The sequence below is a fragment of the Pipistrellus kuhlii genome, unplaced genomic scaffold (assembly GCF_014108245.1).
Source record: "Pipistrellus kuhlii isolate mPipKuh1 unplaced genomic scaffold, mPipKuh1.p scaffold_m20_p_3, whole genome shotgun sequence".
Lineage (NCBI taxonomy): Eukaryota > Metazoa > Chordata > Mammalia > Chiroptera > Vespertilionidae > Pipistrellus > Pipistrellus kuhlii.
In genome coordinates this window covers 73,672,328-73,695,681 of record NW_023425529.1, presented here as the reverse complement: position 1 = coordinate 73,695,681, position 23,354 = coordinate 73,672,328, and the positions used below count along the sequence as shown (strand labels likewise).

Below are 23,354 nucleotides of genomic sequence, written 5' to 3'. Positions count from 1 at the left end.
TCACTCAGAAGGAAATCTGTAAGTAGGTCTTATTTTCAGAGGATGTCTTATTTTTGGGGAAACACGGTATGTATAAATTATGTATAATACACATTTATTTCAATGTTTATTATCAGAAGTGTTTTGGGTCTTTATTTAGAAGTTTCATGAGGTTTTCATGACCAGAAATATGCTGTAGAAAAGTAACTGTTATTTATATCAATTAGCCTGCGGCAAACTGGTTTCATCATGTTTCACTGAGTGTAGCAGTTTCCAAGAAGCTATTGATGACATTATGTGAAGACATACTGTATTGGTTATCAGAAGAGCGTATTTCTTAAAGGAATTTAAAAAACAAAACTTAATTGGAGAGCACGGCCAGCATGGCTCAATGGTTGAGCCTCAACCCATAAGCCAGAAGACTGTGGTTCAATTCCCAGTCAGGGAATTGAGGGCTTGATTGAGGGCTTGATTCCCAGTGGGGGGTGTGCAGGAGCAGCAGATCAATGATTCCCTCTCATCATTTATGTTTCTCTCTCTCTCCCTTTCTGAAATCAATAAAAATATATTTAAAAAGCTTAATTGGGTTATATTACTTAAAAAGTTAATACAGGAGAGATAGTAGGATTTTTTAAAAATTAAGTTAGATCCGTGTTCTTTAACTCTAACCAAAAATTAGCATAACTTCGGGAACTTTTAGAAAAACTTAAAAGCTCCAACCCTAAAAAATTCAGTTTTAACTGTTGTGGGTGGGTTCATATTAAGAGCCCTATAGATTATTGAAATATAAAGTGAGGGTTGCAAATCACTGATTTGTAAAAATTACAAATTTCAGGTTGAATTTGATTTAAATAAATTATTTAAAATTCAAATATATGAGCACTTCCTACATGGTAGGCACTCTTCTAAGAGTTAGTAAAGAGGAAATTCTTTTTTCTACAAAAATCATTTGATAATATTAATATATCTTTTATCTTCTGAATGTTATATAACTTTAATAAAATATTGCTCAAAGCTTTTATTATAGTCTGCTGTCATGAAAGATTTCCTTCTACTTTTCTAAACTATACTCACTTGCTACTATACCTAAGGAGATCATACCCAGAAGCTTTGTTTCAAGATATGTGTAAAGAATAATAATGCAGATTTCAGATTTCATTTTTCAAGTCATAGCATATGAGGTATTCTCGCTATACTGTATATCTGGAGTCACAAAGCCATAATTTAAGAACTGAAATTAGGTATTTAATGAATAACAGAATCTCCTGCATCAAGAATCACTACCATTACTGTCAGTGTTTGCTTTACATTGCCTAAAAATTAATCCAGGAGAGAGCCTCAGGGAACCTTGCACAAGTGTGTCCTTAATGCAAACCATATTTTTTGTGACCTATTTATGAAACATTTCTTTTAAAAAGTTACAGGGATATGTTTTTTGAAACAATACACAATTAGAAGTTAACTAAAAAAAAAAAGACAAAAACAAAATATAGCTTTTTACTTTATAATGAGAATTTGCTACTGTCCCAGGAGGTTAGCTTTAACATTTTAAGTGAATATCAACTTTATTAAGTATTATGAAATTCACTTGAAATGCAGTTAAGAAAAATATTATATTTAAATTAATAAATTTGATTTGTATTTACTCTTTTAACAGTTTTCAGATTCAATATGCTAAAACCAATGATCAATTTATTAATTCAATTACTAATTATCTTTTAGAGATGGACAGCAGGCCAAAATGATGGAATATTGGTTAAACTGTTATACACGCACATATAGGCAAATGAAATATAGCAACTTGTTTTCCATACTTAATAGAATTAAAACAGCTTTAAAATTTTATGAAAGCTCAGTAGTCAAAATAAATATTTAATAAAAATATACACCATAACACGACATTAAGAACTTAGTGTTTAAAAATAAACATCACATTGTTTTTGGAAACAAAATTTAAATTCAAATAACACTACAGAGATAATACATCTTAAGATGAAAGAGAAACTTACCGTGTTTTAAATCAATAAAGTTATAGTTTTTGAGACTTCTTAATATGACTATGACCCTAAGAAATATGAATAGTTTGGGGAATATAAGTCAAAGATAATCATGATTATGTGGTTCATGTTGTGAAATTCTCAGTATGTTAAGAAAATAAAAATACAGTATATATGAGCACCATTAAAAATGTATTATATGTACACATATATATTTAAAACTTTACCTGATTGAAATTTGCATTTTAGAGTGAAGGACAGCACACAATTATAAAAATACATTCTTAACCTCGCATGTCATGACTTATTTTAAAGTGTTTCATCTAGCATTCCTTCTAAAAATCAATAAAAGAATATGCATAAAGCCAGTATTCTTTTATAGGCAAAGTCCCTTGGTTAAACAGAAAGTCATTATAGGAAAAATAAGTGTTCAATAAGTGTTTTCAATTCATAGCCAAATTTCAACAGGTGAAGGAAAAATGAAGTCAGTAATAAACAGAAATTCACAGAATGAAATAGCAAATGTTGGTTTTACCCCCAAGGGATTATCATTCAGGCCTCAAGACTTTTTGAGAGTAGTCAATTAAATTCTGCTGGAAGAATCTTCCTTCTATAATAAAAGGTACAAATTAACCACCTGTATTTAATATTTTGGCTATATTCACCAAAACTCAGAAAACTATGTAATATCTTAGAATATATAACCTGTTGTAAGTTAGGTGTTTAATAAAAATCTTATTTTGATCCTACATATAGACAGCTCATGATAGACTGTTATGAATCTTTTCTATTTTTCAAAGTTGCCATAAGCAACCAATTGATATAGACTTTAGTTCTTTGAAACCATTGTCACATAATAAAATGTAATGCTATTCTCCATTTAAAATACGTTCAATCTCTTCTAATCTTTTTAAAGCAGCAACTCTCTTCTTCTCAATTTCTTTTATTTCTTTTGTTGTTTTGTGAGGGGTCTCACTGTCTGTATCTTTTCCTAATTGCTTGTTGGTTTTAGATGAACTTTTATTATCACTTGTTTTTATTACCTGTGTGAGTTGGGGTTCACTTCTTATTTCTCTTGCATTTTCGGTTGGAATTTTGTTTCCTGAAGTCTTAGTAACTGGGAATATTGGCTGTTCTATTAAACTAGATGCAGAAATTTTATCCCTGACTATATTCAAATGGCGCTGGATATATTCTTCATGTGGTGCTAATGCCAATGTTTCAAGCAGGCATTTTTCAGCTTTTAATAAGTCTTTCTCCTCAAAATAAACAACACAAAGATTGTGCTTTCCTTGCACATTGCTTGGATCCATCTCCAAAATCTTTTCGAAACATTTTTTTGCTCCAAGTATATCTTTCTTTTGATTCATTAGAATGTCTCCCTTTAAAATGAGACCCTTAATATGATCAGGATAGTATTTGAGTAACTCTTCTAAAACTGGCAAAGCCAGTAATTCCTTTGCAGTCTGAGAATACAGCAGAGCCAGATTAAACAAAGCACTTCTGAAGTCAGCTTGTAACTTTATGGCTTTCTTCATCCACATCTCAGCTTCAGAGTCCTTTTTGTCGTCCATGGCAAGCATTCCCAGATTGAAATAACCATTAGCATCTTGTGGCTCTTCATTTATATAACTCAGAAGTCGTTTTCTAGCTTCAGGTCTGAGCTTAACCTCACCTATGAATAATTTTTTTAAAAAAAAAAGAAAAACATTATGTTGTTAGCAAACAAATTAAGCCTGAGGAAAAAAGCCACTTTCATATTTTATCTAGTTAGATTACAAAAAGAGAGCATCAAAACAACTGATTGCTGTACCTAAATCAAAAGCAAAAAGGAAAATCTTAGTCTTCATAGGAAAGAGAGGTGTTTGAAATGAAATGCTAGAAAATATCTCCTTACAGTTTAGAAGCTAACTGTGAGTAACAAAGAATAGAGAATGAAAAGAAAGAGGCATGAGATTTGCCAAGAGACATGCATTCAATCTTGATTCTGCTAACATTGTAACTTTATACACTGAATAAGTAAGTTATTGAACTTCTCTGGGTTAACTTATGAATTTTCTTAGAATTACATGAGATATATGTAAAAATGCTTAGTAAACATTAACTATTATTGGGTAAAATAATGTTTGGGTAAGATATATTAACTATTATTGGGTAAGATAACAAGTAAGTTATTGAACTTCTCTGAGTTAACTTATGAATTTTCTTAGAATTACATGAGATATACATAAAAATGCTTAGTAAACATTAACTATTATTGGGTAAGATAATGTTTCTATCTTATTAAGACTTGTATGTTACTTCAAATTTTTTAGGACGATTCAAAGGTAAAAATATACCATTAAGTATAAAGTTTATAAATACATATTTGGATTTAGTAAACAAACATTTATTGAGATAACTTTATTGTAAATAAATATAAATGAATTCAAGTTCTACAACTATAAACCTAAAGGCACAATCTGTGTTGGATAATAGGCCCTTTCATGATTGCTAAAGTTAGCTAATTTCACAGAAATATTAGCTCTTCTCTGAATTTAAACTTTTTTGAATACCAGGCTAAAGCCCTCCTCTATTCTTTTATTTGACAATATAGTAAATAAATAAAATATTTATAAAAAACCTTGAAAATAAATCAGTAGGCTTAAGTTTCTATCTTGGGCTAATTACTACAGGCTACATAAAGTTGGGATAGTTATTATATCTATTTGGTCCTCACTCTCTAATCCACTAAATAGAAGATTGGTAAAAGTAAACTTGTAGGTCTTCTTGCTCTAAAATAATATGATTTTATGATCCATTCATTTTTTTTGCAAATGTTTTATTTTATTATTATTATTTAAAATATATTTTATTGATTTTACATAGAGAGGAATTGAGAGGGATAGAGAGTTAGAAACGTCAATGAGAGAGAAACATTGACCAGCTGCCTCTTGCACACCCCCTACTGGGGATGTGCCCACAACCAATGTACATGCCCCTAACAGGAATCGAACCTGGGACCTTTCAGTCCATAGGCCGACGCTCTATCCACTGAGCCAAACCGGTTTCGGCGTTTTTGCAAAAGTTTTAAAAATAATTAACTTAAAACTTTAACTATATTTTCCAAATATAGATTATAATACACAGCTTTCTTAGTACTAAAATCCCCATATATAAAAAATCCTGATTCATTATAATTCATAACTTTTGCTAAATCATAGAAATTATAGGAAATTACAATAATATCTCAGAAAACAGTAAAACTGGATTAAAAAAAACCACCGAAAGTATTTGGTTTTATAAATCAAGAGAAGATAGAATATCTTTTTCTAAAACATACAATGCTAGAAATAATTATGTAAAAAATTTTACAAATTCAGATTACAGTAGGTGTTCAGTTATGTCGGAGATCCATTCCTATGGCGTGAAGTAACGTGCTTTTCGGCCGTAAGTCAGAAACCACCTACATAAGCACCCACGTCACTCACATGGAGCAAATACACAGCAGTAATGAAGTGAAACAGTAAAAAAAATTTAAAAGAAAGATAACAATTCCTGACCTTTAATTGTGGTGAATAAATAATAAAAACATAAAGCACATATGTCAAAATAACGGAACTTTTTTTTTTAAATAAATAAATGGGAGATGGTGATGTTACCTGAGGACTGCCTATATTTGAGAAACATGAGATTGTATTTTACTGCATAAAATGACAGGATTAATAAGGCATTGCTCAAGAGATTGCTCAAAAACTCAGTCTTAACATATATCAGAAGAATAATTAGAATTGTCATATATGTAAGTGTATATTCCTTAAGAAGTTTAAGTATGTTAAAAATTCTACTTATAAATCATTTATACAGTTTTGATACAAACTATCCATGCATAAAATTTTTGCTATAGGTAATATATTTTAAATTAAGGTTTTATTATATTTCTAATTTCAATGTGTTTAAATGTAGAAATATTTTGAGAAAACATACCTGATTCTTGCATTAATATACCAGAATTGAATAATGCTAGCTTATGTTTTGGATTTAGTTCTAAAGCACGATTAAAGTTTTTAAGAGCTTCATTTGGTTCTTTAAGTTCAATCTGAACAATTGCCAAGTTATACCAAAGATCTGCATTATTTCTGTCCAACTCCAGTGCTTTAAGATATGCTTCTTTTGCTTTGAAAGGTTTATTCATTTTTAAAAGCAATTCTCCTCTGTGGAAAAATCAAGCACAAGCTTTAGTTACAACATTGCCATGTCAGTTTATAGATACTATTTTTCACAAATTTTAAGCTTTTCCATATTTTCACAGCTTTCTTTTTTCCTTTTAACTGAGGTTCTTAAAGTTTTCATTCAAAATGATCACCTGGCCAAAGCAATACTGAGAAAAAAGAACAAAGCCAGAAGTATCACACTCTCTGACTTAAAACTATACTACAAAGCCACAGTAATCAAAAACAGTACACGGTGCTGGCAGAAATGGAATTGACAGTCCAAAAATAAACCAAATATATATGGATAACTAATTTTCAAAAAAGGAGCCAAGAATATACAATGGAGAAAGGAAAGTCTCTTCAATAAATGGTGTTGAGAGAATTGGAAAGCCATATGCAAAAGAATGAAACTAGATTACTATCTTACATCACAAACAAAAACTGACTCAAAATGGATGAAGACTGGAACGTAAGCCCTGAAATAATAAAATAAATAGAAGAAACTATAGGCGCTAAACTTATAAACCTTAATGTCAAAAAGTTTGTGAACTAGACCCTAACCTTAAGGAAAGTAAAAGCAAAAATAAAGGAACAGATCTACCACAAACTAAAAAACTTTTGCATAGCAAAAGAAAACAAAAAATCTGCCAAAAAAAAAAAAAAAAAAAAAAAAAGGGCAATCAACTGAATGGGAGAAGATATTTGCAAACAATATCTCCAAAAGGAGTTAATATCCAATATATATAAAGAACTCACACAACTTAACAGAAAACCATCCTATTAATAAATCAACTAGCTACCCATACGGCAAACAGATATATGAAAAGCTATTCAACATCACTAGTTATTAGGGAAAGGCAAATCAAAACCCATTGAGATTACCACCTCAACACCTGTTAGAATCCTATCTAATAAAAGAGTAATATGCAAATTGACTGTACCTCTGCTACATCCACAAGCCATGCCCATCAGCCAATCAGGAGCAAGTATGCAAATAAACCCAACCAAGATGGCTGCAGCCATGGGAGCAGGAAGGAGGCTTGGGTTTCCCCGACAATGGAGGCCTAGGCAGCCTACCCTTGCCTGGCCCAGGCATCCAATCAATAATACAAAGTTTCAATTACAGAAGATAAATAAATCCCCCCAAAAATGATGGCAGCCACAGAGCTGGAGAGACCAGGAGGCTTGAGTTGCTACTGGAGATGGAAGAAGCCAAGCTTTCCACCTGGCCTGGCTGACCCAGACCTTCACTCTAGGCTACAAAGTTTCAATTATAGAAGATAAATAAATCCTAGATAATAGGGCCTCCGCTTGGGTTGCCAGGGTGTGTGGCCAGCCTGCAAATCACCACAGACTCTTCACCCAGGCCACAAGGGAACCCCCACCCAGAATCAAGACACCCTTCAGGGCAAACCAGCTGGCCCCCACCTATGCACCAGGCCTCTATCCTATCTAATAAAAGAATAATTTGCAAATTGACCATATCTCCGCTATACCCACAAGCCATGCCCATTAGCCAATCAGGAGCAAATATGCAAATAAACCCAACGAAATTGACTGCGGCCAGAGAGCAGGAGGGAAGCTTGGGTTTATCCAGCAATGGAGGAAGCCAAGCTTTCTGCCTGCCCTGGCTGGCCCAGGCCTTCACTGCAGGCTACAAAGTTTCAATTATAGAAAATAAATAAATCCCAACAAAAATGGTTGCAGCCACAGACCCCGCTCAAGGCTACAAAGCTTCAATTATAGAAGATGAACAAATCCTAGATACCAGGGTCTCCAGTTGGTCACCAGGGGTATGTGGCCGGCCTGAAAACCAGGCCCCTCACCCAGGCTGCCCCACACCCCAAGGGGACCCCCACACTCCAGGACACCCTTCAGGGCAACCCAGCCAGTCCTCACCCATGCACCAGGCTCTATCCTATCTAATCCTATCTAATAAAATAATAATATGCAAATTGACCATCACTCCAACACACAAGATGGCTGCCCTATGTGGTCAAAGATGACTGCCCCCATGTGGACATAAAATGGCCATCACAAGATGACCAGCAGGGGAGGGTAGTTGGGAGGAACTAGGCCTACAAGGAAGGGCAGCTGTGGGCGATTAGGCCTGCAGGAGAGGGCAGTTAGGGGTGACCAGGCCAGCAGAGGAGGAAAGTTGGGGGTGACCGGACCTGCAGGAAAGGGCAGTTGGGGGAGACCCAGGCCTGCAGGGGAAGGCAGTTAGTTGGGACCAGGCCTGCAGGGGAGGGTAGTTAGGGGTAAACAGGCTGATAGGGGAGCAATTAGGCAACAATCTGGCTGGCAAGCAGAAGTGGTTAGGGTCAATCAGGAAGGTAGGCAGGAGGGTAGTTGGGAGCCAGCAGTCCTGGATTATGAGAGGGTTGTCCAACTGCCCGTTTAGGCCTGATCCTACTGGGATGGGGCCTAAATGGGCAGTCAGACATCCCTCGAGGAGTCCTAGATTGGAGAGGGTGCAGGCTGGGCTGAGGGACACCCTTCACGCCCATGCACAAATTTCGTGCACCAGGCCTCTAGTGGCTATTATACAATAAAAAGACAAGAAATAACAAGAGTTAGAGAGGTGAAGATAAGGGAAAGCTTATACACTGTTTGTGGGAATATAAATTAGTGCAGCCATATGGAAAACAGTATGGAAGTTTCTCAAAAAATTAAGACTAGAACTATATAATCCAGCAATTGCTCTTCTGGATATTTACCTGAAAAATATGAAAAAAAAAACTTATCTATATCTATATTTCTATTTACAATAGCTAAGACCTGGAAACAATCTATTTATATATATTACTCAACCATAAAAAGAAACAATATTGCATTTGTGATAACACAGATGAATCTTGACAGTATTATGTTAAATAAAATAAGTATAATTTCACTCATACATGGAATTAAAACAAAAAGCAATAAACAAATAACAAAAGAAAAAAAACTCAGATACAAACAACAGAATGGTGGTTGCTAGAGGGAGAAGAGGTTGGTTGGGGGAAGGGTGAAGTGGGTAAAGGGGTTAAATATATAAGGATGGAAGGAAACTAGAGTATACAGATGTCAAATTATAATCTTGTACACCTGAAAATTACATAATATTATTAACCAATATTACCCCAATAAGTTTAATAATAACAATAATAACAGAAAAAGAAAAAAAAAAAAAAACCCTACCAGAAACTGTCCTCAAACATGAAGTCTTAGGCTTGGCAAATATGACTTGATATGTTTTCAAATATTACTTAAAAATAAGCATGCCTGACTTTAGAGAGTTAAGATGTGGGAAGGTATTCACAGAAAAGTATATACTTTGAATATAACTTGAAAGGAATCAGACTAGAGTACTTCAGAAAAATAATAGCTATCAGAGTGGGAGATAATTTGTCAGAAAACGAGGTGATAGCATTTTAAGAAAGAAAAGAAAAACGAAGTGATGGGGCATTTTAATATATGTTTTTACTATACAAAAAATAGAACATTAGAAAAATTTTAACCCTTCTTATCTTCTATGCATTCTTTAAATATTTTTATTTTATTGATATTTTTTTTTACAGAGGAAAAGGGAAGGGGGGAGGAGAGAAACATGGATGTGAAAGAGAAACATGGATCGGCTATCTCCCGACCAGGATATCAAACATGCACCTTTTGAAGTAGGGGATGACACTCCATCCAAGTGAGCCAGACAGGCCTGGGGGAGGATTCTTATAAAATGATCACTCACTGGGGGGAGGAGTAAGAATTAAAAAAGCTGATGTGGAAGGGGTGCTGGTGCCACCTGCAGATATCTTTGAAAATCATTGCTGATATTGAGGACCACAATTTGAAAACTATTGTATTTTATATATCTTTCTAATATGGTTCTATTTTCTGTAAGAGAGTTTAAAGCATCATTTTGATTAAGTACATATTAATATATGCAAATCAATTTAAGCAATGATATAAGAGGACTCTTATGATAATATTCTTTCCTAAAGTATCAGCATAGGAATGAAATCAAATGAATGATTATTAGTATTCTTTTTTTTGTTGTTGTTGTTAGAACTCAGCAAAAATAATATACCCATTTATTATTGGACAACATTGTTTCACACATACATCAAACAGGCAAAAATAAATAAATAAATAAATAAATAAATAAATAAATAAATAAACAAAGAAACAAACAAATAGCAACTTCATAGACAAAAAAAGGGAAAAAAAGAAACCTTTTTATCTTTGGCCTTTTAATCATTTCATACAAACCTAATATTTATAGTATAGTAAGTACATATACAAAAAGTTATTGAAATGCTTGGAATAAGATTATTTTTTGTTATCAATCTTGCTTTTTTTTTTAACAACGTTTTTTTCCTATTAATATTCTTGATTAGGGAAATTTTAGATGAGTATTTGTCTAAAATGTTATCTTTTTATGAAGAGACTGTTAAATAATTCTTTATGTATTAACAGAAGAAAGATTTACAGATACAACCCCACTAAACCTAGAGAATTTCAAAAAGCACTGGATAAGGCTGAACAAAGATGGCTCCCAAATAATCTCGAGATAAAAAACTTACTAAATTCTGAATGCATTTTCCCTAGAGAAACAATGCCATAAATTATGACTAGGTATTTGGGCCAGGCTAAAAAACAAAGTTTAGCACACTACTTTCCTCAAGTATAATACAAACAATTACACTTATATGGGAAAATATATCAAGTTCTAACATATGATACCAAAAACTTATTTTTAATGACAACTAAAAAGTTTCTTTATGGTAAAGACATTAATAACCAGTCAACTCGCAGCATTTCTTTAAGAAAGCTTCTGAGAGTTAGATATTAAAAGTATTAATTATAAAATGTAAGTTTTGGGTGTTTTACATAAAATAAATTTGGTGATAAGAAACAAATGAAACTAAGGAGCTTCTTTCATATAAAACCTAAAGTTTGCTAATATAAGTTATGGACTCCCCTGCCAATTTCAAATCAATTTAATTTTGACTGCTAGTCCAAAATGGGCTGTTTCTATGTTAATTGCAACTAAGATTGTGGAGGGGGAAAAGCTAATTTAGTAAAAATAGTAAAAATGTAACATGCAGATAGATGCAGCTTCAATCTTCTATAACAATAGCTTAAATGACCTAATATACCTGCTAATGTAAGCCTGTTTGAAGTCAGGTCTCATGCTTATTGCTTGTCGATACAGCTGATCAGCTTCTTCTAGCCGAGACTCATCTGCTCGGATCAGATTGGCCAGATTAATATAAACGTTGAGGTGGTTAGGGGCAATTCTGGCTGCATATTTTTTACCAGGAATAATCTGTTCAAAAGAAAAGGCATTTCCATAAATTGATATTTCATTACCATATAAAAGTAAAAATAAAGTAGGCTTAGTAGCTTATTTAAAATGTACACAGAATATAAAAAGACAATGCTATTATATATATAGTCAGAGCATATAAAATAATAATTTCTTGCACTAAAGAATACATTTTTTTCATTCTTGCCAGCTTAATAGAATGAAGTCATACAAATCAGGACTTTTACAGGTTAAGGTATCAGTATGTTTATGTCAGACTAGGAACAGAACTCAGGGCTCTTTTCTGTCTAGTGAAACCATGTCAACTTTCATGTTTTCAGCAAAATATTTATTTACTGGTTGTGACAATAAGGTGGTTAATTGTATTTCATAGTTTTACTAAAACCTCACTTGTCTGGGGGAGTTAGGAAATAAAATAATCTTATCAATTGATTATTCAGGTTAAATAAACATTATCATAAATAATATATAGACCCAAATTTTCAATGAACAGAATAAATTATATATGATAAAAATCCACACTGAACACAATTTAACTTTAGAATCTTAGAAATTATTTCTTAAGTATCATGTGGTCTAATTTGTTCTTAAAACATTTATCAAACCATTCATTTTAATATTACTACTATTATTAATATAGTATTATATTAATATAGTAATATATACTACACTCAAGAAAACTGTAGCCAGAGTAAACCAACCTTTCTGATGATGCATAGTTAGGTCAAGGGCAAGATCAGATTTTCCAAAATATCGAGAGAATCTTGTATCATAACAACTGATGGACACAATATAGCAAGAGATATATTCATTTTGTTTTATTCATTTATTTTTTTGGTAGGACTAATGATAAATTTAGTGCTTAGTGTACATACATACAATTTTCTTCATCCAAAGTAATTTAACTCATTGATAACTTGTAATAAAAATATCAAAAATTCATTAACTATGAATTTAGTTTTTATAGACTATATAAAAATTTTTTTTAATTGAGCTAGAAAAGTCTATTCCTTTATTATACTTATGTATAATAAATAGACGGTTCATTGTACACCTTACTTTTATATCAACTGAAGGAAAGACAAGGATTTTCCATCTAGATAATTTTATTCAATATGGATATTTAATAGACATGGCACAACAGGAATAAATGATGATAACTTACTTGAGGCATCAGTGACTTGGCTGTCATGTAAGATTCTTCAGCTTCTTTGGTTCTATTTAAATTTTTGTAAGTTCTTCCTACATTCATGTGGGCACCAATATCATCTAAAATTTTAAAGAAATTATTTGTTGACAAATATGTGAAAAAGAATTCAATGTAAACTACTAAGAGGACATATTTCTTGCAACAAAAACAATAGCAAAAAATGCAAAAGCATGCATTCCTCCTCAAAGTTCTTATAATACAACTTTTATAATTTATGATCAATGCTATACTAGCAAACTATTAAATAAAGTACTGTAGCCGAAACCGGTTTGGCTCAGTGGATAGAGCGTCGGACAGAAAGGTACCAGGTTTGATTCCAGTCAAGGCCATGTACCTTGGTTGTGGGCACATGCCCAGTAGGGGCTGTGCAAAAGGCAGCTGATCGGTGTTTCTCTCTCATCGATGTTTCTAGCTCTCTATCCCTCTCTCTTCCTCTCTGTAAAAAATCAATAAAATATATTTTTTTAAAAATAAAGTACTGTAAAGTCAGAAAATACACATATAACATGAAAAAACTATCTGAATGCACCCTTGATGGATTAAGACATGAGAAGAAAAAGAGGTAATGAAGAAATGTACATCACTTTTGTTCACTGTGTTTTAATATACCATACTAAGGCTTGCTTCCATTTCCTAAGCTCAGAGCTTTGGTATTTACTCAAAAAGTGTGGCTCAACTAACTGTAAAAGTACAAAGGATATACAAGTAAAAAGAATAATCATAATCCCTAGAATTATTTTCAGTGTTGTAACTAATAAATATGCCATGGTGGGACAGGGGCAAAGAGATAAGAAAACACTTTGTGACTTTATTTTCTAAAATGTTTGTGAAATGTGGCTGGAATGCAAGTATTATATAATACTACTTAATATGCAGCAGCCGATCGCTCTTAACTGATGATAAATTCCTATTAATTTATTTAAAACTTTTGGAAAGTTTTAAATATCAGAATGTCAGAAAATTGCCTAATTTTCTGATGCAGAAAATTAAATCCTAAGCTAATTTATTCAGTAGAAAAACGTGCGAATATAATAAAAGATATGAGAGTTTCAGATACATTTCCCAGTAAATATTTCAGAGGTCTGGAATAAAGACAGAAAGAAGGGAGGAGATCTTAAATGAGACAAATTTTAGCCAACATGAATCTCTAACAGACATGACAAGGTTTCAAATTGTGATTACTACTTGCCTGTGATACTGATGATTTTGCAATTGTGGAATAGGTCTCTGCCTGCAACTCCCAGGACACATAGGGGCCAAGCATATATATCTTAGGCATTCCCCTAGGAGGAGAGTAACAGTCCTAAGATCTTATTACATTATGTTTCAGGCTGTCAATTGTGTGCACTGCACCAACATGGTCAGATGCAGTACAGGTTTGATTAGAGAACTAGGACAAGATTGGGAAAGAGATTGATTTCAGTTTTTAGATGTATTACTGAATCTTATGGGATCTCAGGAGGTGGGGTTTAAAAAAAAAAAAATGCTTAGGCCAACCATTCCCAATCCTGCTTTTAAAATTTTTATCTTAGTCCCACACAGCTCTATCCAAATAGAATTTTCAAGGGTAGAATCTTCAAAATTGTCTTTAAAATGTTAAAAGGCAATTTTGATGTAGAGCCAAGGTTGAAATTACTGCATTACCAAGTGCACACAACAGGTAGTCTTTGCTTCTATATAGCTCAATTTTTTAAAACATTAGATAAACTTATGCCACTTACTATAGAGATCAGCAATGTAGTCAGGCACTACTAAGAATATGTAAAACCTGAAAAAATTAGTTTAGATTAAAAAAAGTGTAAGTATTTATAATGTTACTAAAATTAGTTCTAACTAATCTTAAAAAAAGATTATCTATTTGGATGAAAAACTAGGAAATGGCTACCCACTGGAATCAAATCTCAGAATTATAGAGAGGAGATACTGTCATCAATGAAGATTTCAGACACTAGAGTAAGCAGCCCCACTTCCTCAAAGAATAAATGATAGCAATTAGATAGACTTTAGCATCAAAAGGATTACCCAATACAGCTAATAAAATGACATAAGTTACAAAGTTTTAGGATTGCAGAGGAGGAAATAGCATTACTGGTAAGACATTTAAATGTATTTATTTATTTATTTATTTATTTATTTATTTATTTATAATTTTTTGTGAAGAGGTAAGAAAAGCAAACAAGATGTAAAATTCTCTAATATTTAAATGACTAAAACGCTATAGAATTTCAAAGAACAATCTTGCTATTATGAGTGCACTATCTGGGCCAGCAGCAGCAGTCTGTCTTTAATTCAATGTAAAGAAAGAATGGCAAGTGTCAGGCAGCTCAGAGCCTAATGATTCCTCAGCCACCAACAATGAAGCTGAGCATTCCCACACTGAGGGTGAGGCATGTGTGTTGCTTCCCAGTATTTCCTATTCAAAACTTGTCTGTCAATGCATTTATAAAGGTAAATTATAAACATATGGAAACTCCTAAAAACTTTTTAAAAGTCATTTATTTCCATCTTGATGGCATCCAAGTTGAATAACAGGTCCTTGATTCTTTTCTGATATAAACAATTTCAAAGATTTGGACTTAGATAAAAACAAAATTATTTTATGGCAAAATTATTTTGTGGTTCATGAGAAATATCTATCCTTGTCTTGTAAAGGTGTTTATGGAAACTGTAATTCCAACTGCAAAACTTCTATCTTTGCAAAACTTTTATCTTTTTAAACAATTGTAACCAGCAAAACAAAACATAAGAAAACAAAAAAGGGCCGAAGCCGGTTTGGCTCAGTGGTAGAGCGTCGGTCTGTGGACTGAAAGGTCCCAGGTTCGATTCCAGTCGAGGGCATGTACATTGGTTGCGGGCACATCCCCAGTAGGGGGTGTGCAAGAGGCAGCTGGTTGATGTTTCTCTCTCATCGATGTTTCTAGCTCTCTATCTCTCTCCCTTCCTCTCTGTAAAAAATGAATAAAATATATTTAAAATTACAATTAATGCTATCCTTTAAAAAAAAAAAAAAGAAAACAAAAAAGGCAAACAGTTGTTCATATAACATGATATGCATATCCCATGGTCCAAGTATATTGTATAGTTTATATTTTCATTCTGGCTAAGCAAGAAAAGCTTTCTGACTAATTTGTTTTTTAAGTTAACTTTACAATATTACAGATTCCTACTCTGTGCAATGCTATACTGTTCTAGGGTTTGAACATTATATTTATATTTGTTACTCCAAAAGTTTATATCTAGTCTTGATTTTATCTCCAGAATTATAACTCTATATCAGTATATCTAACAGGGACGAAAAAGGACTTCTGACTCTCCTCTGTATGTGTCATTTCATTTGTCAAATCTAAGAAGAGCATAGCAAGAAAACAAAGACTAGTCTGAGAAGCCCCTGAATGACAAATTCAATGTTTCTAAGTATGTCTATTTTTTCATAATAAATTGCAACATACTGGTTTACCTGTTTTCTTAGACCATGGCTTATTAGAAACAGCAATTTTGAGAGTATGATAGGGAAGTCATACTAAAGGAGAGAGGTTCAGCAAGAACCTCAAAATCAGCAAAAAAGTAATAATTGACAATGAAAGGAAAAGTTATTTTAAAACAGTGCCTCTATCTGGCAACATCCTATAATAAGCATTCTACTTATTAAATAAAATTAAACATACTCATAAACACTGTTACACTATTTAATTTAGTCTTTACAGCAATGCAATGAGAAAGAATGACTGTCCCGATTTAGAAATGAGATAAAGCTGAAGGGGCTTAAATAACATCTTTTAACCTCTCTGCTACTCAAAACCTCTAAGAGACTTTATTAAGTAAGAAATTAAAACTACTACAATTATGACCATTGACCGTGGCTAAGACCATGCTAGATAATGCAGAAGGTAGGGTATGAAGATGAGTAAGATGTTCATGCTGCCCCAAGAGAGTTCCTCAGTTTAAATAGATAAATATTTTTTTTTATAAATAAACAGAAATAAATATGATATAGTACTAAATAGAAAATTACAACTATCACAAGAAAGACTGAAGTTACAAAAAGTTTTAAAGACAAGCAATATGACCCAGAAAGAAGCTCATTACAGACTGATTCATATGCCTTTCAGCATAACCATTATTGCTTGCCTCATTTTTGATTCTTGTAAGTTTATTTCCAGTAGGACATGATCTCACTCATCTAGGGGAAATGGTGAACATAGACTGATGAACAAGAACAGATCCAGAGATAAGGAGCCATGGGTCAGACTGTTGGACCTCAAAGGGAGGATGGGGATAAAAGGGAGAGATCAACCAAAGGACTTATGTGCACACATATGAGCCTAACCAGTGGTCAAGGACAATAGGGGGGTGGGGACATAAATGGTGAGAGGAGGAGGATTGGAATGGGGGGTTGAGGACAAATATGTGATACCTTAATCAATAAAGAAAATAATTAAAAAAATAAAGACAAGCAATATTTGCTTCTAACAAAATACAGGGTTGTTTTTGTTTTCTATAAGGAAGCCAAGTAAGAAGGGTTGTAAAAGATGGGTAGGATGAGGTACGAGATGGATGGGAAAGAGGGGAGAAGTGAAGAATTTAGATTCAAAGAAGCCGAGGTGAGGAAATCCGAGATATGCATCCTATGTTTTGAGAAAAACAAAACTATACAGAGAGCCAGGGAAGATACGATTGAGTAGCTAGATCTTCAGTTATATTTTTACAAAGTTCCTCGTCATCATTCTCTAACTGACACTTGGCTTTGCCTTGGGGACTTTACACTGTGGCTTTTCCAAGCGGTGCCGTGTTCTTCTATCCCATGCAGCTCTGGGCAAGGAGGAAGGGTAGGTGTCCTCTTTGAGCCTTACCACCCCAGACCATTCCTACTCCTTTTAAAAATCAATCATCTCTAAATTTCAGATCAATAAATTGTATTGTCTACTATCTCTCCTTGTTGCAGTACCAATCTTTGGGTCAGGTATCCTGACTCGTCGTCATTCTTTCCATCATCATGGTTGTAAAAATTCTTAGTGATTTCAAATTTACGTGAACAAAATCTTCTACCAAGTGGCCTTGATGTCTTTTCTCCCAAGGATTTTCACCTCTGGCCACTCCCTATGCCTCCAAGAACCTTTAGAAATGTGTGTGCGTGGGGGGACTTTTTGGTCATCATTCTGAATGGAAATTATGGTATTTTGTGTGTGGGGGTCACGTTTGATACATATCCTAAAAAGCAGTTCTGCACACTTGAGCAGCATTCCTACTGAAAGATATTTATACTCTAGCTCGATTCTACCCAGACACCAAAACTTTCCAGGTCTATAAACCTATCATCTTCCCTCCATTATTTCACCCTTCCTCACATCCTTAACTGTCTTAGATTTTGTGTCCCATCAATATAACCATCTTCTTATGCCTTTCTTGTTTAAAAATACATAGGACAAAATCCTAATTCTAGCTAACCAAATTCTTCATGCCTGTACCACTGCAGCAGCAAAGTAGTAGGAGACAAACATACAACCACATCAACTGGTTTAGTGTTAATTTCAGTATTCCAACCCAAGTAGAAAAACTTGGCTGCTTGGCAATTATACCACATTTTCCTAGTCTATACACTTTCTTAGACCTTTGTTTCTAAAAGTGTGATCCACAGGCTAAGCACCACCTGTAAATAGAAATGTAGAACTTCAGGTTCTACTCCAAACCTTCATTTATCAGAACAAGCACCATACACAACAATATCTCCAAGTGATTCTTAGGCCCATTGAAGCTTGTAAAGAACTACCTAGAAAACTGCTTCACACCTTTTCCTATTCTTATATTTCCAACACTTCCCCCTCCTTCTTCACTCTCTACTGATGGTTTTATTTCATTGAAAAAATACCAACAAAGGGCACCTTCCAGAAACTTCCTGCATGTCATCTATTCACCTGCCCATATTCATGTCCATATATTCTATCTTCCCTGTTACCAGGTTTAACTAGTGGTTCCACACTGAATCAAGTCCCTAATCTATATACCACGTCCTATTTATCTCTTCTCATCTACTCAAGAACATTGACCCCGTAATTCGTTCCCTCCCCTTGAATTATTACTTTTCCCAGCTTCAATAGATTTAGCTGCACACATGCTTTGACTCTCCCACCTTAAAATGAAAAACAAAAAAAACACAAAAAAATCCTACCATGGTCTTGTGACCCCAAGCCTAGCACCACTGTTTCAGAGTTTTCATTACCAACAATTTCCAATTATTTCCCCACCTAAACTCATTCCTATAAGGCTTTTGCATCTACCACTCTACCAACAACTCCACTGTTTTTTAAAAATTCTATTTTTTGGTGTCTTTATATATATATTATTGATTTTTTACAGAGAGGAAGGGAGAGGGAGAATTAGAAACATCGATCAGCTGCCTCCTGCACACCTCCTACTGGGGATATGCCTACAACCAAGGTATATGCCCTTGACCAGAATTGAACCGGGGACCTTTCAGTCCGCAGGCCGACGCTCTATCCACTGAGCCAAACTGGTTAGGGCCTTCTTCAATATTTTTAAATAATGTCTTCCAGTTATCAGTATATAGGTCCTCCACACCTGTTGTTAAGTTTGTTCTGAGGCATTTAATTCTTTTTGTTGGAATTGCAAAAGGAATTGTATTTTTTTCCTTTTCTGAAATTTCATAGGTAATAAACAGGAATGCAATGGATTTTTATGCATTGATTTTGTATCCTGCAGCTTTACTGTATTTGCTTATTGTTTCTAATAGTTTTTTAGTGGAGTCTTTAGGATTTTCTATATAGTCATGTTGTCTGCAAAAAGCAACAATTTTATTTCTTCATTCTCAATTTGGATGACTTTTCTTTCTCTTGCCTGATTGCTCTACTTGGACTTACATACTATGCTGGATAACAGTGATAAGAATGAATTTCCTTGTCTTGCTCCTAATCTTACAGGAAAATATTTTGTCTCTCACCACTGAGTATGATATTAGCTGAGGTTTTGTCATATATGGCCTTTATTATGTAGTACTTTCCTTCTATACCTGTGTTGGAGAGGTTATGGAGAAAAAGGAAACCTCATTCACTAGGAATGTAAACTGGTACAGATACTATGAAAACAGGATGGAAGTTCCTCAAGAAATTAATACTATAGCTACTATATGAGCCAACAACCCCTCTTTTGTGTATCTGCCTGAAAAATTTGAAAACATTTATTTGTCAAGTTATATACACCCCAATGTTCATTGCAATGTTATTCATGATGGCCAAGACATGGAAATAATCAGTGTCCTTCAGTAAATGATTGGGTAAAGATGTGGTATATATACATAGTGGGATACTACTCAATCATTTGCCATTTGCTACAGCATTAATGAATCTTGAGTGTGTCATGCTAAGCAAAATAAGTCAGACAGAAAAAGCCTAGACCCATATGAATTCACTCATATGTGAGATATAAAACTGAGAGCAACAAAACATTTTTTTCTAAGGTTGTATTACTGTCCAATGTGTAAAAAAGAAACAAAACTGAAAGAAACACATGAACATGACAAACAAACAAACAAACAAACGCTGGTAGACAGAGACAACAATATAGTGGTTGCCAGAGGGAAGGGAGGGGAGGTGATAAAGGCTAAAAGGTGTCAAATATTCTGTGACTGAAGAAGATTTGGCTTTGGGTAGTAAACACACAATGCAACATACAGATGATATAGAAATATACACTTGAAACCTATGTAATTTTATTAACCAATGTCATCCTAATAAACTTAATAATAAAAATTCCTTAAATATCTTACATATTTCTAACAATTAATCAAATTCAAAATAAGCCAGTATTGAACACTGGTAGTATTCAAATCACTGGAAATAAAGCTTGAAAATAAACTCAACTCTATTTTCATCACACATAACTGAGCTTTTAAAAAGAAAATAAGCTATTCTAATAGTTTTATTAGTAATGCTTACCTGGCTGAACATGGGTAGCCTGTAGAAAGTATTTCAAAGCTCTCTCAAAGTTCTTTTCGTTTTCCAGAGCATGACCCACATTATTCCATAATTTGGCATTATTTTTATTAACCTTAAATACACAAATACAGTTAGAAATTAATTAAAATTAAAATATGACTCAAATTAACACAGGTATTTGTTTGCTATACTATTAGAAATGGAGCGGCCCATGGAGATGTCCATAAGGGATGAAGGTGGCCCAAAAGTACACACTTTCAATTATAAGGTAAGTTAGTTTTGGGGACGTAATGTGCAACATGGAGACTATAGCCAACAACACTGTGTTGTATATTTGGAAATTGGTAAGGGAGAAGATCTTAAAGGTTTTCATAATGAGAAAAAAATGTCTAAATGTGTAAGATAATGTATATTAACTAAACTTTTAATCATTTCATAATATACACATATTTATACATCTTAAATAAGAAGTTTATGTTAATTATATCTCAAAAGGAAAAATATATATTTTTTAAAACATAGTTCTGTTTTTTTTAATATATTTTATTGATTTTTTACAGAGAGGAAGAGAGAGGGATAGAGAGTTAGAAACATCGATGAGAGAGAATCATCTATCAGCTGCCTCCTGCACATCCCCTACTGGGGATGTGCCCGCAACCAACGTACATGCCCTTGACCGGAATCGAACCCGGGACCTTCCAGTCTGCAGGCCGACGCTCTATCCACTGAGCCAAACCGGTTTCAGCGGGAAAAATAATTTTTATTTTCTCCCAGAAAAAAATAATGATTCCAATTAACACAGATATTTGTTTGGTATACTATTAGAATACAGTGTTCCACTGAGAGGCCCCTGGAGATGAGGAATAAGCCAAATGAACACTTCTTCACTCAATTTACCCTCTCTCCTTTCAATATCAACATACTAAAACCACAGCAGTCTAAGTTCATCTATCTCTCTATATAAAGAGCCAGGGTGGTAACATCCAAAACAATTGAAGACTTGACTGAACACCAGGCTGAACATGCAGCAGGCTAGCAGACTGAAATGCTAACCTCTCGAAGACAGAGAGAGGCAGAGCTGATCAGCAGTGGTAGAGGCTGCTGGCAAGGCCCAGACAGAGAAGTAGGGTGATCAGACCCTGCTTCTCTCTCTGGGCCTCTCCAGCAGTTAAGCGCCTCTCTCCCCCCCACAGGTCAGCAGTTCAGCCTGCTCAACCAACAGCCTGGGGCAGCTGCTGATCAGCCCTACCTCTATGATCATGTCAGAAGATAGGCCCGAAGATGTTGACTGGCATAGAAACCAACCAATCAGAACCAGCAGGCAGGAGGGTTGGGGCAATCAGGCAGGCAGGCAGGTTAGGAGCCAGTCGTCCTGGATTGCAAGAAGGATGTCTCAGGGATCAGGCTTAAATTTGACAACTGGACATCCCTCGAGGGGTCTCAGATTGGAAAGGTTGCAGGCCGGGCTGAGGAAGCCCCATTCATGCACGAATTTCGTGCACTGGGCCTCTAGTTTTATATATTCAAATTTTACTAAAAATTTTATTAATCAAAGTATAGTGCTATTTGAAAACTCTGCAGTACTACTTGTATTCTTTTGGAAGAAAAGGTATGTGACTATGAGAATACATTTAAACATTGCACTAATTACTTACTTACTTTTTGGCTGGACTTATTTATGTAGTCTATTACTGTAAGAGAACCCTGAGTCTAAAGTTCTAAGTTGATTTGTACTTTCGGAGTTTACAGATGGGCACGGTGTTACTGCAAGTAGAGGAGGGTATCTAGGAGGCCAAGGTACTAGCTACAGTGACTTTGGCTGTTGTTTTGAGCACTGTCATGTGAGTAAAAACAAGCAAAATTCCTGAAAACCATAGGGTTCGGTTCCATGGGTAATCTGAAGGGGGAATTAATAATAATGAAAATGAGGTCTCATCTGTTTGCAGATTTCTGAGCTAGGGAAGACAGTAAAGAGGACAGTCATTTGACCTTAAATAGATGTCAAATCAAGAAGTCACATAGACTATTGAAATGAGGCAGTGACCCAATAAAGTGAGGCTATGGAGAGTACTAAAATAGCCAAAAGGAAGTTAAGAATTACTGATTAGAAGAGAGGCATTGGCAAGGGAGCACCTGAAAAAAATCTTTGCTTGTAACTTTTATAGAAAACAAATTTTGTGATTTTTAAAAAGACCATATTCCTATTTCTATTGTTCATTTATAGGAATGCTATGTCAATCCTTTCTGCCAGTTTCTATCCTTCCTAAAGCATTTTAAAAAAATTTATCTTTATTGTTGAAAGTATCAAATATTACAGAGTTCTAATCATTGGTTGGTTATCTTCCACATAGTAGGCTGCCATTTTTTTGGTCAAGAATGTTATTTCAATGAATCTAACATGCCATCAATTTTATGTACTATTAAGAAAGAAAAAAGGTAACAAATTAATTGTAAGATGCCTTTCACTGTAAGATTTATTCTTATTTCAGAGGCATTAAAAGGTTAAAAAATGTGTACCTTAAGAACTAATGATCACAGAATTCTTATTGAAACATTTTATCATTTGAGTTTCTAATGACTTTATATCATTTAAGAAATTATTCATATGTGTTGTTGGACATACAGGTAAGTACTATTCAATGTACTGGTTAAGGTATATTATATAAAAAACAAACTATATAATTTTTTAGTGAATTAATATTGATAGTTAAATAT

At 34.0% G+C, this 23,354-nt stretch overlaps 1 protein-coding gene across 4 annotated transcripts in view; it reads right to left on the bottom strand.

Moving 5' to 3' along the window:
* Nucleotides 1-551: 551 nt before the first annotated feature.
* Nucleotides 552-23,354, bottom strand: part of TMTC3 (transmembrane O-mannosyltransferase targeting cadherins 3) — a 64,327-nt gene continuing 41,524 nt past the window's right edge. For 3 of the 4 annotated variants that reach the window (XM_036459025.2, XM_045588322.1, XM_045588320.1), the window contains 5 exons: nt 20,640-20,751; nt 12,646-12,749; nt 11,311-11,480; nt 5,943-6,169; nt 552-3,651 (listed from right to left, as the gene is read on the bottom strand). In XM_036459025.2, coding sequence (XP_036314918.1) covers nt 2,846-3,651; nt 5,943-6,169; nt 11,311-11,480; nt 12,646-12,749; nt 20,640-20,751 — 1,419 coding nt within the window. In that variant the 3' untranslated portion in view covers nt 552-2,845. The remainder of the gene's footprint in view (nt 3,652-5,942; nt 6,170-11,310; nt 11,481-12,645; nt 12,750-20,639; nt 20,752-23,354) is intronic. The other variant, XM_045588321.1, reaches the window with a different exon arrangement.